General features: G+C 43.3%; 1 protein-coding gene across 3 annotated transcripts in view; it reads right to left on the bottom strand.

Annotated features, from left to right (window-relative positions):
* Nucleotides 1-1553: 1553 nt before the first annotated feature.
* kiaa0232 (KIAA0232) overlaps nucleotides 1554-15000 on the bottom strand; it is a 15244-nt gene continuing 1797 nt past the window's right edge. For 2 of the 3 annotated variants that reach the window (XM_080022826.1, XM_080022827.1), the window contains exons 2-8: nucleotides 12611-13223; nucleotides 11285-11425; nucleotides 8583-8652; nucleotides 7139-7223; nucleotides 3684-7050; nucleotides 2632-2737; nucleotides 1554-2340 (exon numbers count right to left, since the gene is read on the bottom strand). In XM_080022826.1, the coding sequence (XP_079878952.1) occupies nucleotides 2324-2340; nucleotides 2632-2737; nucleotides 3684-7050; nucleotides 7139-7223; nucleotides 8583-8652; nucleotides 11285-11425; nucleotides 12611-12847 (4023 nt within the window). In that variant the 5' untranslated portion in view covers nucleotides 12848-13223 and the 3' untranslated portion in view covers nucleotides 1554-2323. The remainder of the gene's footprint in view (nucleotides 2341-2631; nucleotides 2738-3683; nucleotides 7051-7138; nucleotides 7224-8582; nucleotides 8653-11284; nucleotides 11426-12610; nucleotides 13224-15000) is intronic. The other variant, XM_080022828.1, reaches the window with a different exon arrangement.

The raw sequence follows: 15000 nt of genomic DNA, 5'->3' as shown, positions 1-15000 counted from the left end.
AAACTCGCGGCGCGACCGTCCCGTTGGTTTTGTAATCCGTGCTTGGCGTTGGAGGCGTGACGCGGTGGGCCACGCTCTCTGCCGTCGCCCTCGTTGCCGTCGGAAACGGCGTTTTCAACGGCGGGGACCGGAATCCGTGCATAAGAATGCACGCTGCCGTAATCCGCGGGCATTCTGTATTTTTTTTATTTTTTTTTCCCCGAAGCACAGGCCACAAAACGCATCAACCCCCACCGCACCACAGGTTTTTGTGAAATAAGATGTTTGTTACAGACATACTTCTAATTTAGTAGACAGCTGATTAGCACATTTTTTTCCTGTTTTGTTTTTTTTTTTTTTTTTTTTTTAAGTTTGTCTTTTTTCAAATGTATGGTTTTTGCATACTCAGTTTTCCAAGATAAACCCTTTGTTTTTTTGTTTTTTTAAATAGTGTCAATACATGTTAAATGCAAACATACGTACACACACGGTGACACTTTACTGGATATTTGAACATTATAGGAAATCAAAACAAAAGGAAAAACACACCTCAAAAAAGAAAAACAAAAAAACAAAAAAGAAAAACAACAACCTTGTATCTTAGTGTAATTACATGTCATTGTTTGATCACCTTTCATCTAACTGTTTAGTTGGATTCAAACCAAGAAGGCCATTTGTACCTTGCTACGACTCAGTAATTCTTCTAATTGGGCAACTGTTAACCGTGGGGGGGGGGGGGGGGGGGCATACACGTTTGATGGGATACACGAGGATTCATAAATCTGTATTTCTGCTTCCGATGCGTTCCAGGGCCTGACAACTTGGAGGTTAAAATTGATCTTTTAAAAAAATAAAATAAAAGTAATAAAAATAAAAATAAAAATAAAAAAATCAAGCCAAGTTAGGCGAGAACTGAGATCAACCAAACAACCCCCTCCCCACCCCACCCCTCTATTTTTCTCCCCGCAATTTCTCATGAATGCATTCTGAATGTCTGGACTAAACAAAACTAGGCTAAAATTAAACCATTACAGCCATAATATGGAACTGCAACTTCAAAAAGTACAAGTATATATATATACACACACACATATACATATGCATATACATACATATGTACACACACACACACACACACACACACACACACACACACACACACACACACACACACACACACACACACACACACACACACACACACACACACACACACACACACACACACACTTTCTCTATTAATAGTCATAGCACCAATTGTTCATCCCATTAGGGGAAAAATGTCACTGTTTCACACCAGGCTTGTGTCACAGGTGCTGCACTATCTTGAATTCCTGGCTTTTTCGATAACCCCCCCCTCCCCACGCTAACATTTTTTTATTTTTTTTTCCCCCCCCTTCTCATTGTTTATGAACAATGCATTTTTGACTCTTCTTTCTTTTACACCATGTGATCTCCTTTTTTTCTGTCTGATAAATAATACTACTACTAGGGTTTGAAAGACTTATCACCGTTCAAAAATCAGTTATTTAGGATTCCCCCCCCCCCCCCCCCACTGAGACTTTCCCCCCCAAAAAAATAAAAAATAAAATAAAAATAAAAAAGTGCACACATTCTCTACTTCATTCAGAAAGGCATCCAAGCTATTTAAATTAACTCTCCAATTCTTAAGCAACTCAAAAAAAATCCCCGACGTCCCGATACAAACTTTCCGAACAGAGGATGGAGAACAAAGGAGGCGGTGGCAGTTGTATACATGAACTGCAGCATCCGTCAGGGTCACTACAGGTCAAACTAGAAAGGAGCGACGCTAGTCGGACAAACACACATGCACAACCATTCGAACACCACCAAACTACCGGTATCCTATTTCAAAAAAGCAAATAAGGTGGGGGTGGGGGGGGGAAGACGGACCAGGGCAGAACTGAAGATTTTTTTTTTCTCCCCCCCCCCCCCCCCCAAATACCTAAGTTTAAGCCTTGACTGAAGACCAATGCACAGAAGAATCAACTAAAACATATCTAAAATCCATGTCTGCACAGAGCATCAGGCAAAGATATGAACTTTTTTTTTTTTTTTTTTTTTTGGGGATTTTTCCCGTTTTCGCTCATTTTTTGTCGTTCCGATTGTTGATTACACAAGGTTTAAAATAGAAAAATGAAAATCAGCGGGGTTAAGTGGCTTGTCAGTACATCTCTTTAGAACATGAGGCCTACAGGAGCCATTCCAAATCTGAGAAGCCCCTAAATCTTTTTTTTTTTTTTTTTTGCTGTTAGAGGTCCATGCACCAATGAAGAAGCACTTTCCTCTCGGCAAAAAGGTATCTTCTGCAAAACTGGAGTATTTAAATGTTGCCGCTCCCTGTACAGTAACATAAAATGAAGGATTTAGAAGGTTGCACAGCTGGATTCAAGTCTTTCAAATATGAAAATCGTCAAAGATGAAGACCAGAATTAATTGACAGACTAAATGACAAACTTAATGCAGAATGCATTCATGCAATATTTGCACGATTGATATTTGGTATTTTTTATCTATTATTATTGTTTTTTTTGTATAACAAAAGGGAAGATTCATTTCCTGATACAGCTGGACATTGTAAAGTAGGCTTTTTCACAAGCATAATTCATGTATTATTTGATGCATAAATACCTGTACATTGAGATCCAGGGAAAAGAGGGGAACAAAGTGTGTTCTGCCACCAGCACTCATCCTGCTGGCTACCAGTTCCTCCCTGTCCACTAATGCTCAGAGGGAACTAAGAAGCCCCCCCCAAAAAACACAGAAGTTGTTAGTGTGTTGTTCAGAACAGACACTATGGGTAATAATGCATGTATTATAAGTTCGCCCAAATTCACAATTAAGTAAAAGGTATGTATTTCATATTTTCATTTTAACGTTGCATGCACAGTAGGGCTGTCAAACGATGGTTCGATATTCAAAAGCTGAATTGTAAAAAGCAAAAAAAAAAAAAATAGTTCAAATTTGAAAATTAACAATCAAAAGAAGAATGCAGCGGTTCAGCAGAAATTGATAATTTTTTGATAAAAATGTTGCGCGCGTACGTCCACATCCATCCACTTTGTGTGCAGAAGTGAATGAGCTCTGTCCGTGCAGGGACCGCTTTATGCTCATTAAATAATAAATAAATTAAAAAGACGCAGGGAAAGGAAAGAGGCTCAGTCCGGACGCGACAGGTGTTCCGGGCTCTGCAAGCAGCGCACGCCCCGCACAGTGCACCGCGGCCCGGGACAAAGCGCCGGGTCTCACCGGGGAGCGGCGCGGAGATCCAGTTAAAACAATCGCTTAATTAGGGGTGGTTGTCCTCCCCTTTTAAATTTTTTTGAGGCCGCTTTCTAAAATCCCTTTATCCTAGCCTAAGGATAAAGAGCGGAGGGGAAAAATGAGAGGATCAAATCGTGTAATTATCCCAGAGAAATGTGCCGTCCCACCCCCCGGTCTGGGTCTCCGCTCCGAGAGGGGAGGAGGCGGAGGCTGAGCGACGCAGGACCGCCCCAGCCTAACGCGCTATAACACAGCCTGAACGCCGGTCAAATTCTAACTTTCTAAAATTGTAATGGATATTTGCATATATCCAAGCTTTTTTTTTTTTTCCCAGAATGAATATTTGAACGCGATTTTTGGCCGGTGTTGACAGTCATAATGCACAGGCACGAAAACAAAATTTCACGAACAATTCTTACCTCTGGCATACCTCCATCAAAGTCATAGGCGATCCCATACACTTGGCCCGCTGGCGCAGATAAGCAGGTTTCTCTTTCTTCATAAGAATCCTCCTTTTCGATCTTGCCAACTGGGACATTTGTTTGTCCACTTGTAGTCAGCACAGTTGCCGCCTTTTCACAGTCCAAGCAAATCTCTTGCTCGGCAATTGGCAGGAGGGTACTGGATCCCTCTTGGGAATCCAGGGAAGTCTGGGCACTCTTCTCCATGCCAGATTTTTTTAATCTGGGTAAGAATTTACCAGATTCCAGTTCAGACTTGCCATAATAAGGGCCCTCGCACTCTGCGTCCTCCTCCAGAGGTTTGAGGTCCGCCTGAGGGTCATCGAAGACATCCACTGGCGCCAGGACGGGAAAGTTCATCTCCTCTTTCTCAGACTCTGCTTCGGAATCACTTCCCCCACCAGGAGACAGGTCAGAGGCAGATATCGGTCGGAAATGAGTCCTGGGGGAAATGCGAATGGCCCTATACTGCGTCCGGTTGATGCCGTATATTCGTGGGTGGAGGGCTTCATTCTCAGAGTCTGAGCACAGTATAGATTTGGGCTTGAACCCTGGGCTAAAAGAAGCCATGTCCTCTGGCTCAAAGGAACACTCAACATGGAGGACTTGAGAGAAGGGATTGGTCAGGTTGATGGATGCAAACGGGTACTCTATATTTTGCTCCCGATGGTGGAAGCCTCCATAGGATCCAAGTAAATCTTCATGGAAGATGAAAGAAAATCCCTTATTCAATCCGTCTCCGCCTCCTCTAATGGCCTGGTCACTCTGCCCAAACGATACCAGGGGTCTCCATAAATGCCTGTGCCCAGGGGCAAAGCGGCTGCTCGTGTTCATGAACACATCTGTGCCAGAGATGGTCACCATGTCTGAGCCAGAGGCTGATGCCGCCGCAGCAGCACACTGCAGAAGACTGCCCTGCGTTTCGCTAGGGGGCACAACAGCCCAATTCTTATCGCCGCTCAATGTTTTCAACTCTCCGTACACCCCTCCGAGTATAAATGATGTACTCTCTTTGTCAGGGTTTATGTCCCAGGGCTTGGACGGAGTCATGTAGTCCCCGGCACCATCCACCTTAGAGAGCTTAGTTTTGGCCACGCTCCGCTCTTCCTTCTTGCCCTCCCAGAGGTGATATTCTGAACGCTGCACTGCTTTCTTCAGTGGCCCCTGAATCAGACCTCCTTTTGCCTGGACCTCGCGACAGCTGCAACAGTAACTGCTCGACTTGTCCGAAAGTAGACCCTCGCTTGGGTTTTCCGCTCCTTGCTGTGACATTATAGAATCGCCATCTCCGATAGCGGTCCAAATGTCCTTAATTATCCCTGAGCTGTAATCTTCACTCTGTTGGTTTGTGCTGTCTGAAAATATACCAGTGTTATACTGCTTGCTTTCATCATCTTCCAGAGCTATCCCACAAATGGACTCCAATTTAGATTTCTTGGTAAAGGTTTGATTGGGTGCTGTGCTAATGTTGCTCTCCTCACACTGACAGCCCGTGTCTTCCTGCAAAAACTCCAGGATTTCCTCCTCTAAATAGGTACCAGAAAGTGGAGGGATTATACTATTAATTTCTTCACTGCAAATCTGAGCAGGATCCTCCATTTGAACGTTTCCTTGCTCATTATCTGAACGAGTCTCCTCAGAGTGTGACCATGGACTACACGTTCGTGTCGAAAGATTAGAACAGTGTTCAGTTTCATCAAAGGCACTATTTTTGGTCCATATTAGCAAACGAGACTGCTTAGTTGAAAGCGGATCGAGACAGCTACTTGAATCTGTGTTGTTTTCATGACCAACAGTGAGTGAGTCGCAGGGAAAAGGAAACGTGGGGCTATCGTACTGCAGCTCAAAAAGAGAAAAGCAAGAGGTGTTAGGACCAGGTGGTTCACTGGCGGCTTCCGGAAGATGTGGCTCCTCCAGATTTTCAGACAGCTTGTTCAAGGTGAATGAAACACCGCCGAGAAGGGGGGAGAGACGATTTGGGGAGTCTCCTACAAAGCTTTCTCCGTCTATATCCTCAGAGCTAGAGGGTGAATAACTTCCCCAGATTTGAGCCATGTTCTCAAGGTCCTGCATTAAGAATCCAACGGATCCCAAAGCCTTCTGCGAGTCTGCCGTTATTGCACTTTCCCCTTGCAGCTCAAGGCCATCTAACACTAAACAACATTCTGCCTCAAGGTCTCTTTGCTCTTTGCTTGTCTGTCGAATCATGCTCAAGATCCGACTCTCTTGTATGGAGTCTGAGGCACTAGCATCCAATATGGATTGATATATATCAACTTCATAGAAGTGAGTGAATTCGGACAGATGCTTGTCATCTAAATCGCTACTATCCTCTGGCTGAGGGCAACTTGAGGTCCCAGTCAATTCAGCAGCTTCATCTTCTGCATCACCTGGCCCTTCAACAAAATGGCCATCCACAAAGGAGCCCGCAGCGAGGTATGTTCTCTGGTAGTTCTCGTTGGCAATGCAGATTCCTTGTATTCTCTCAGGCAGCTTCTCCATATCACTGGCCAGGGCAAAGCCTTCGAGACCATCAACCTTGCTTCGGTACTTTGTTTCCAGCTTGCTTTGTTTGCTGCTGAAAGGTACAAAATACTCTGTGATGGGCTCGGTGTACCAAAGCGGCTCCTCCATGTACTCGTTTTTATTTCTGGCCTCAATTCCAGACTCCTTCCCTTCCGCCCAGCCTGGATCCTTGCGGATCTCCTTCAGCAGCCTCTTCCCCTTTTTGTAAAGCTGGGGCTGTTTGGCAGAGCCGCCACTGCTGCTGCTCCCTCCTGTATTCTTTCGCTCCTCTTTGTCAATGATTTTTAGAGCCAGCTTTACCTGCCCGCTGTTGCGCCCTCTCTTGCCCTTTCCTGCTTCCCTGGATTTGTGTCTCATTCTCACTGTCCTGCTGTTGGATGATTTTGAATCACCGTGGTTCCCGCTTGAGCTTGAACCAGCCTCGCTAGACCCAGAAGACCAGGAGCGTGCCCGATACTTGCCCTCTGACCGATGCCTTGTCGCCCTCTTTGAGTGGACAACAGATCTATCCTCCACCGTCACACCACCGAGGTATCGATTTTCTTTCTCTTTCTTACTGCGCCGCTGCTGGGGTCTTTCGTTGGGCATGGCCGTGGTGCCACACGCCTCGAGGCTTCTGTCCTTGGTAGTCTCACCGTCACTGTTACAATCTTTAGGAGAAGAGGTGTCGGTGCTGGTCTGCGGGGCTGCAGAGGATGAAGAACTCGAGTATGCACAGGCCTTAGCCTTGTTCCACACCGTCATGATCTCTTGGAGACAAACGGGTTTCTCTGACAAAGGTGGAAAAGCTTCATAATACCTGAAGTCAAAACGAGAGAAAATATAGATTAAATGAATCAATAAAGGCCGAAAGTAAAAGTCATATTTTCAATGACCACAAGGCTTACATTTCCACCTGGTCCTTTGAAGAGGGGGACTCAGCTCGTTCCGGAGATAGAGGGCCATCAGATTTCTTCCTAATCTGTTTTTCCTCTGTAAAAAAAAAAAAAAAAAAAGAAAAAAGAAAATACTGTATATAACATAAAAGGGGATGTTAACGAATGAATTATACTCATTTGGGATCCAAACTTTGAACAAAAAGTAAGGGGGAACTTTTTGTTCAAAGTTTGGGTCCGGGGCGGGGTCCGTGTGGCCGCTGCCCGACCTACTGCAAGCCTGCGTTGATCTGGTTGTGCCTCACTTATCCCTCCCTGTGCCAAAACTCAATCTCAGTACATACACCACGCAATAAGCCTAGGGGTTACGGGACGGGTGGGGTGTGAGCTATGTGGGTAGGGATATGGCGAGCGACTGCGATCTTGCCCGTCGCGTTCCTGCCCCGCCATGCTTCATGTCTGTCCTGCAAATTGAATACATACACTCCGAACAAACCTTATTCCAAGCAACACTCCACCAGACCAGGGGCTGCGGGGCAGGAGGGGTGCGAGTAATTTGGGTTTGACATGCTTGGAGGACTCGCACCCCGGCGATCCGCACTTTTAACTACACTACTGTGGGTGCGTCTTATGTGTGCACTTCGAGGGTGCAGGGTCTCCTCGCGCTCTCTGGGACTGGTTTACACTCCTTGGGGCCATGCGTGGGACTCTTCTGTGGCTGTGGGGCATAGTGCTCGGGGCTTTACTGCGGTCGTGGAGTGTCTATACATATATACAGTAAAATGTCATGACACCCGGGGAGGAGGGGGCACACACACACACACACACACACACACACACACACACACACACACACACACACACACACACACACACACACACACACACACACACACACACACACACACACACACGCACACACACACACACACACACACACACACACACACACACACACACACACACACACACACACACACTTCCAATTTTCCTGGACTTAGTTAACTCTGTTTTGTCGATACATGCTGTCGTCTGATGTTCCTTTGTTTACGTTTCTCCATGTACATGTTTGGTTCCATGTTTATTTGTCTCATCCGTTGTGATTCCCGCCTCTTGGGAGTAGTAATGATGATTAGTTGTTTATAGACCAAAACAGGGTAAGATGGTTGTCCAAAGAATGGGATTGGTGGTGGTTCTGTGTAACAGAAAAGCTGTGCTCTTGTGGTCTCACAGGTCGTCCACAGGACAGAGTTGTCGCAGCAGTTCTTGATGATTAAAGAATGGTTAAAGAGTGGTATTGCAGGTTGAGAAGTTGAACTCCACTTACAGACTAACTCTGTCCTAGATGCAACGGCATAAATACTCTGTGTTGTATGTCCAGCATGCTGAGAGCACAGGTTAAAAAACAAAACAATAATGAAAAATAAATAAAAGTAAGGGGGAAAATCAACCATACCTTTCTGTTTGTTTTGGATGTCCTTAAGCTTAGAGCAAAGCTCCTCAACCAGGCTCTCAATCCCAGAGTTCTGTGCAAAAGAGGAACACATGTGATGGTTTTAGCATTTACTATACAGGTACTCCTCACTTAATGATCGTTCGGACTTACGACCAGCTCTCTGACCAGTCTGTATTGTACGCTGCGTACAATACCACGACGTCTCAGCGTCAAGCATCTAATCTCATCACTGTTCTCAGTCTGGTTCCCGCAGTCTGTCAGTATTCACTACACTAACGTTCGCTATGGCCGCGCCCCCTTACCGTGAAATAAAAGGGTCCTCGCTTATAAAAAAAAATAAAAAATCACTTAACGACCCGGTCCTAGGAACGGAGCTCGGTCGTTAAGTGCGGAGCACCCGTATGACTTTTTGTCAGATCAACACAGATTTTCAACACATCAACACACTGCATGTTTCTTTGTATGTACTTGTCTATGTTCATACTGATGTTGGAGTCAGTCTGTGAATTTCGAATGTTGTTCATTTTAAAGACACATTATTGTATTTATTGTGTTTTTATGTGTGCAATGCCATCTGACCTGCAATTAATTTGTATCATAGTTTATTGTAAGCCATTTAGTAATTGAAAACTATTGGCAAAGTTAAAATTCAACCTACTCATTTATATGTATCATAAATTGTTCATAAAGTGAATTACTAATATGCATAGCCTACATATGCATTTGATCAACAACAATCATAACAATACTCTCACATATAATCAGAAACACACTAACATAAATTATTTTATTTGATGCATTATGAGTCGAGTAAGCACTTTGTCACTCTGAGCTGCAGCACCGGCTGCTGAAATGTGGCGATGCACATGCATTTACTGCAACTACCATTCACCTTTTGACTGGAAAACACCTTTCACGACAACCCCAGGCGGCAAATATGACTAGAATTTTCTTTTTTAAAGCTCTGAGACTCCAGTGCATTGCTACATATTTGTAGTGTAGCAAAATAATTTCAGGTAGCCTCCACTCTGCACGCTTATTTGACTCCTCATGAACCAGATCTATTCTTTTATTGGTTAAAAACATGGAAACACATGTTAAAAATAAATTGTTAAACATTTTACCATCCCGAGTTTGCAGAGGATAGGATAGGACTTATTAATAGGAATCTCTCAAAAGGCAAATTATTTGACTGTCAATTTAAACAGAAATTCTGTACACTAAATGAGGACACCACACACACACACACACACACACACACACACACACACACACACACACACACACACACACACACACACACACACACACACACACACACACACACACACACACACACACACACACACACACACAATGATTGTCAATATCTGTGGCCTGGATTAGTCGTGCCATAACAACAATTCTTTTAAGAGGATACCTGAAGCAAGTGATGGCATCTACCCTCTGATACTGATATATTAGAGCATAAAGCAAATGTGATTTGTCACCCTAACACAGGGTTAACAAAGTTAGAGCAGCTGCCTTGTGAGACCTTAGGCACTTTCTGCTGTGACTGTATTTAAATTTAGCTACAGGAGGAAAGTCTCTAAAAACTTGTTTGGAATAAACTGAATAAATGGAAAATGGGGACACGTTAAAAACTCTTTAACTTTGAGCACCATGTTAAATGGTGCTGGGAAAAAAAGGGCCATTTTCACATAAACAACAAAGCAAGAACTAAGACAACACCACTATCCACACTACGAGTCTATAGAGCAAGCCCTGCCACAATCGCTTAGATCACGCATTTCATGTTATATTCCTAACCATGCCAACCAGCAAAAAGCAAAATTTTCTCCTCCACCCTGCGTTTCCTCTTGCATAGTGGTAATGCTGATCAGCTGACACAGAGTAGCTCCGCCGCTCACTGCCGCAATCCTGTGCAGCGTGTACTGGTTAAAAAATAGACCGCAGCGCCCAGGTCCCTGAGAGGAGCTCACGCTCTGCCGCTAAGACCCTTCCCCCTACACACCCTCTGGCTTCACTGTGAGCTGGCCTGCACTTCACTGCCAGCCTCAGTGTAGAATGTCAGAAATCCCCTCTTCCTTTGGTGAGTTTACAAAAGATTCATTGAGCAGTCATGGCTTCTGGTTGATGGGCTTCCATGTGGAGGACATCCTGTACAAGGTCACTGCCAAGTGCAATGGTGTTTTGTCAACGCAACTTTTCATTTTTCAGTTATATTATTCATGACCTTTATAGGACCTCCACTCTCATGGTTGCAGAATCCAAATGTTGGGACCGGTACAAAGAGGTCACACGATGACCAAGCAATGACTATAAAGTTTTGACACGTCTTCAGTGCGTTACACTCATATGGACGTGAGTTCTGCTTAATGCAATGACGATTCAGCGTTATGCAACTACAAGCTGCATGACTGCACCTCTACAACGACTGACAACGAGTTACAGACTACTGTAACTGTACCAAATTCCCCATGCAAGAAATTTGACGAATGCCAAATTTGCCCTCGCTTTTACTGCAAGAAATAAATGCAGAAAATCTAAAAAGGTCTCATCAGATCAAAAAACATACTTTGCATTTTTTTTTTTTTTTTTTTTTTTTTTTTTTTAATGTAGTGAAATTAATTGGAAGACTTTAAGCATACAAACAAACATAATTATCTATCTGTTGTGGGAAAAGGAGGGAAGTGACTTACTTCATCAGATGCAGATCGCAGGCATTGCACGGCAGCTTGTTTCTTCATTTCCTCGAGACTCAGGTCTGTGCCTCCTTTCTTTTTACTCTTGCCCCATTTCTTCCCAGTTCCCTTCTCCCAACCCAAGAAAATGTCATTTTCCTGTTGAAAATAAATGAACATAGAATTCCCATGGAGCATGCATTACACAATCCCCTTTCTTATGAAATAGTCACCTGACATCAAGACACTTCCCGTCTAAACTCCCTAATGTTGACACACCACTATGAATATAACGCACAATACAGAACATTTTTAAAACATGAATTAGGGATACCCATGATTAATCTACGATGAATATTCTTCAGTGTTCTATCCGATTGTTAAAGAAATTCATGTACTTATGTGATGAACTCCACAAGGATAAAAACGCAACAATTCCTTACACCTGAGTAGCTCTGTAACACCCGTCTCTGAAATGTCATACGAAATAATATTTCCGGCAGGCTTTACTGTACGAGTAAAAAGAACGATGGCTTCTCGGACATACTTTATCTTTAAATAGCAGCATCACTTCCTCTCAGCATGTTGTGTGTTGATGACGACAACGTCACAAAACTTTTACCAGTATCTTGCCAGACAATCACAATGTATTGTGGGATGGACTTGTCGTCATAGTTTTACGATTTTTACCAGATGCATTATATCATCCCGGTACTTCTCACATACTATGGTTTCGGACTGACTAATCATGCTCATATACTAGTTTGGCTTACTAAATAATATGCCATGCTGGACTATGTCGAGACCATGTGAATATACTTTTTTTTTTTAAATATATATATAAACACGTTTTTCTTGACAGGTATGACTAACTGTTAAGTGTAAATAATGTGTGACGCTTATTTGTGCTTTACAGATTGCACAAATTAAAATTGGCAAATTGGCAACAACACTCGTTTTCAACGGTTTTCTTTTTTTGGGAAATAATGTACCTGAGGTCAGAGTGTTTGAGTTTGTTGCGGAAGTTAATTGACGTCATTATTGAACAGGTATATAATTTAACCATCCTGTTTTGTTTTTGTCAAGATTTTATTTTTCTAAAACGGATATCTCGAAAAACATGAACCAAGGGGAATCGAAGCTGATACTATCTAAGGCCCTTAGTTTAAATGTGTAGTTAAATGTGCGACAAAAATACAGAAAGTAATTTTGCCACTTTAATAGGATTCATCACAATGACTAGCAGTTCTTCGTCAATTACATTCAAAGATTATCAGTCAAGAATAATGTGCATCCCTAATATAAATGGGTTGTTTTTTTTCGCCCACGGTCAGAGGAACAAACCTGGTCCTGCAGGTCGTAGTCGTAGCTGTCATGCAGGAGAAGGCTGAGCACATAGCGGGTGTAGATCATGGCGTCTATCCCACATTTCTCCAGCTCCTGGCCGAGCCAGCTTTGCACTGGGTCCAGTGACTGGAGCAGGGACATCTTTGAGACGGACAGGGGGCCCACTGGTGGATAGGGGCAAGAGAGGTGTTCAGGAGGATCAGGACCGTCTGAATCGGTGCTCACTGGACGCATGGGACCTCAGGTGTTAGTCATTCTCAGGTAGAGCGGCATCGTGACAGGGGGTTGCAGCGGAGCAGTCGCCGATTAAGAGTATAGACAAGGGCGAAGCCTTTTTTTTTTTTTTAAAGGAGAGGCGGTCACTTCAGCAGGACGCACTGAAGGGGTGTTCCATGGGGAGGCATGTGGGAAATTTTGATTTTTTTTTTTTTTTTTTTCTTCTTCTTTTGTGCGTTTTCTGTTTTATTGCCTTGAGCAAAAGCAGTAGTTTACTTGTCAGGCATGGCTCGTGCTGATCAAAGATATCAGCTGCTCAGCAAAACACAAATCGTGTTTGCTTTTCAGTCAGAGCTGTCCATTTTAGGGCTATGTCTTACTTCAGCGGCACAACCTGAGAAAGGAGACAAAAAAAGCATTAGTTCTCTGGAGTATTTGAAGTTACAAAATGGCACCTCAACGTAATAAAACGATATGACATAAAAGCTATTTACAAGGCTAATTCATGCCATAAAAATTGCAGATAATCATCTTTGATTACAATCATTTTGATGGTTAATATAACTTTTGTGATGCCACTGATAGAGTTGCAAGTGACAAGAAAGCACAACTTGTTGTTTTTTTTTAATTTGTGGTTTCAAGTGATAATTGCCTTGCCTACTATTGACTGCTTCTAGCCAGTATTCAGCTGGTGATGACGAGATATTTTCCAAGCCAAAATGATAACATGCAGGCCATATAAGAAATTGAAGCAAGAGGTGCACTCATCACAAACACATCCATTCACCACTGTTTCAATTTGCATAAAGGCGCGCGCACACACACACACACACACACACACACACACAGACACACAGACACTCACAGATTAGGTACACTTGTACTTGTTTCCTACATAATCAGATACACTATCTCAACCATAAATTTGTTTTATGTTGCCTATAATGTTCAGGGTTTTTTTAAGCTGTCAGAAGAGGTGTTCAAGTAGATGTTTTAGCATCAAGGTGATAGTGGTGTAATGAGCTGCTTTATATTCAGGGGTGTTTCTAATATTCTGTCCCACTCATGTATGTAAGTAGGGAGGACAACAATTTTAAAACACCGCTCAATATAATGTCGTTCAGTACAACACCACATTGTACATAACTATGACCTCAGTCAAACATATCATTGAACTTACACATTTCCGACTATGTCAACAAAAACTGAACATCATAAACTTCATAAAAGTAGAATTCAAGGCAGAGCTGGTGTACTGGATTGCATTGGATTACGCAGGTTAGGGATTTCGACAATGAATGGACTACCAATTAATTGCTAATGAGAATTTCATCGATTAGATTTCACATTAAACATTAACTGAACAATCTGCGGTCTTGTTGGTATTTTATCAATGGCAGTTTTCCCCCCGCACAGAGGGCGCAGGGCACTTTAAAAAAGCCGGCACGTTCTCCGTTGCAGTCCCTCGCCGGGACGACAGGGGATAATGGAGAAAGTAATACCCAGTGGAGCAGGAAGTAGCAATAGCAGTAGTAGTAGTAGTAGTAGTAGTAGTAGTAGTAGTAGAAGAGGCCTCTGGAAGAATGACAAACAACAAACATGGCTGCGTGTAGAAAACAGGAGCTTCTTGACGCTGCTGGGGAAACTATATGTTTATTGTCACTCAACCGCCAACCCTCAACTCGCGCAAAGACAAATCGTAAACACCGCTGTATGTGGGAACCAGCTCAGCGCCTCGAACTACTCCATTTTGAAAAGGAAACGAGGAGGGACGCCCCTCACGCCAGGTTACAAAATCTCGGAGGTGCATGACCTTGCACCGTTGCGCAGGTCCACGCGCGCCGTCCCCCTGGTGACGTCATTGATTTTAACGTTATCAATCAATAGATAAACAACTATCGATCGAGGAAATTACTTTGCGTCTCGAGTAATAGTGACTTGACACACACACGCAAAACTAATGCCAAGTAAAATATAACTTTGTTTCTTTCGGGAAAGACATTTGCCATTTTCATCAAGAAAAACATATCACAGGTAGAACACTACCCTTTCCAGACAGTCTGTGCGCTCCCTACTCTTATGCAATTGAAATGTAGATTAGTAGGTTACACGTTTGTCTAAGGGACTTAAAAATGAACAAGGTTAGCTTTGTTGTTGAGGTCCCCTGCTTC

The sequence above is a fragment of the Zeus faber genome, assembly GCF_960531495.2.
Source record: "Zeus faber genome assembly, chromosome: 22".
In the NCBI taxonomy this organism is placed as follows: domain Eukaryota; kingdom Metazoa; phylum Chordata; class Actinopteri; order Zeiformes; family Zeidae; genus Zeus; species Zeus faber.
The sequence above is the reverse complement of the archived record's forward strand: the minus strand, read 5'-3'. Positions and strand labels throughout refer to the sequence as shown.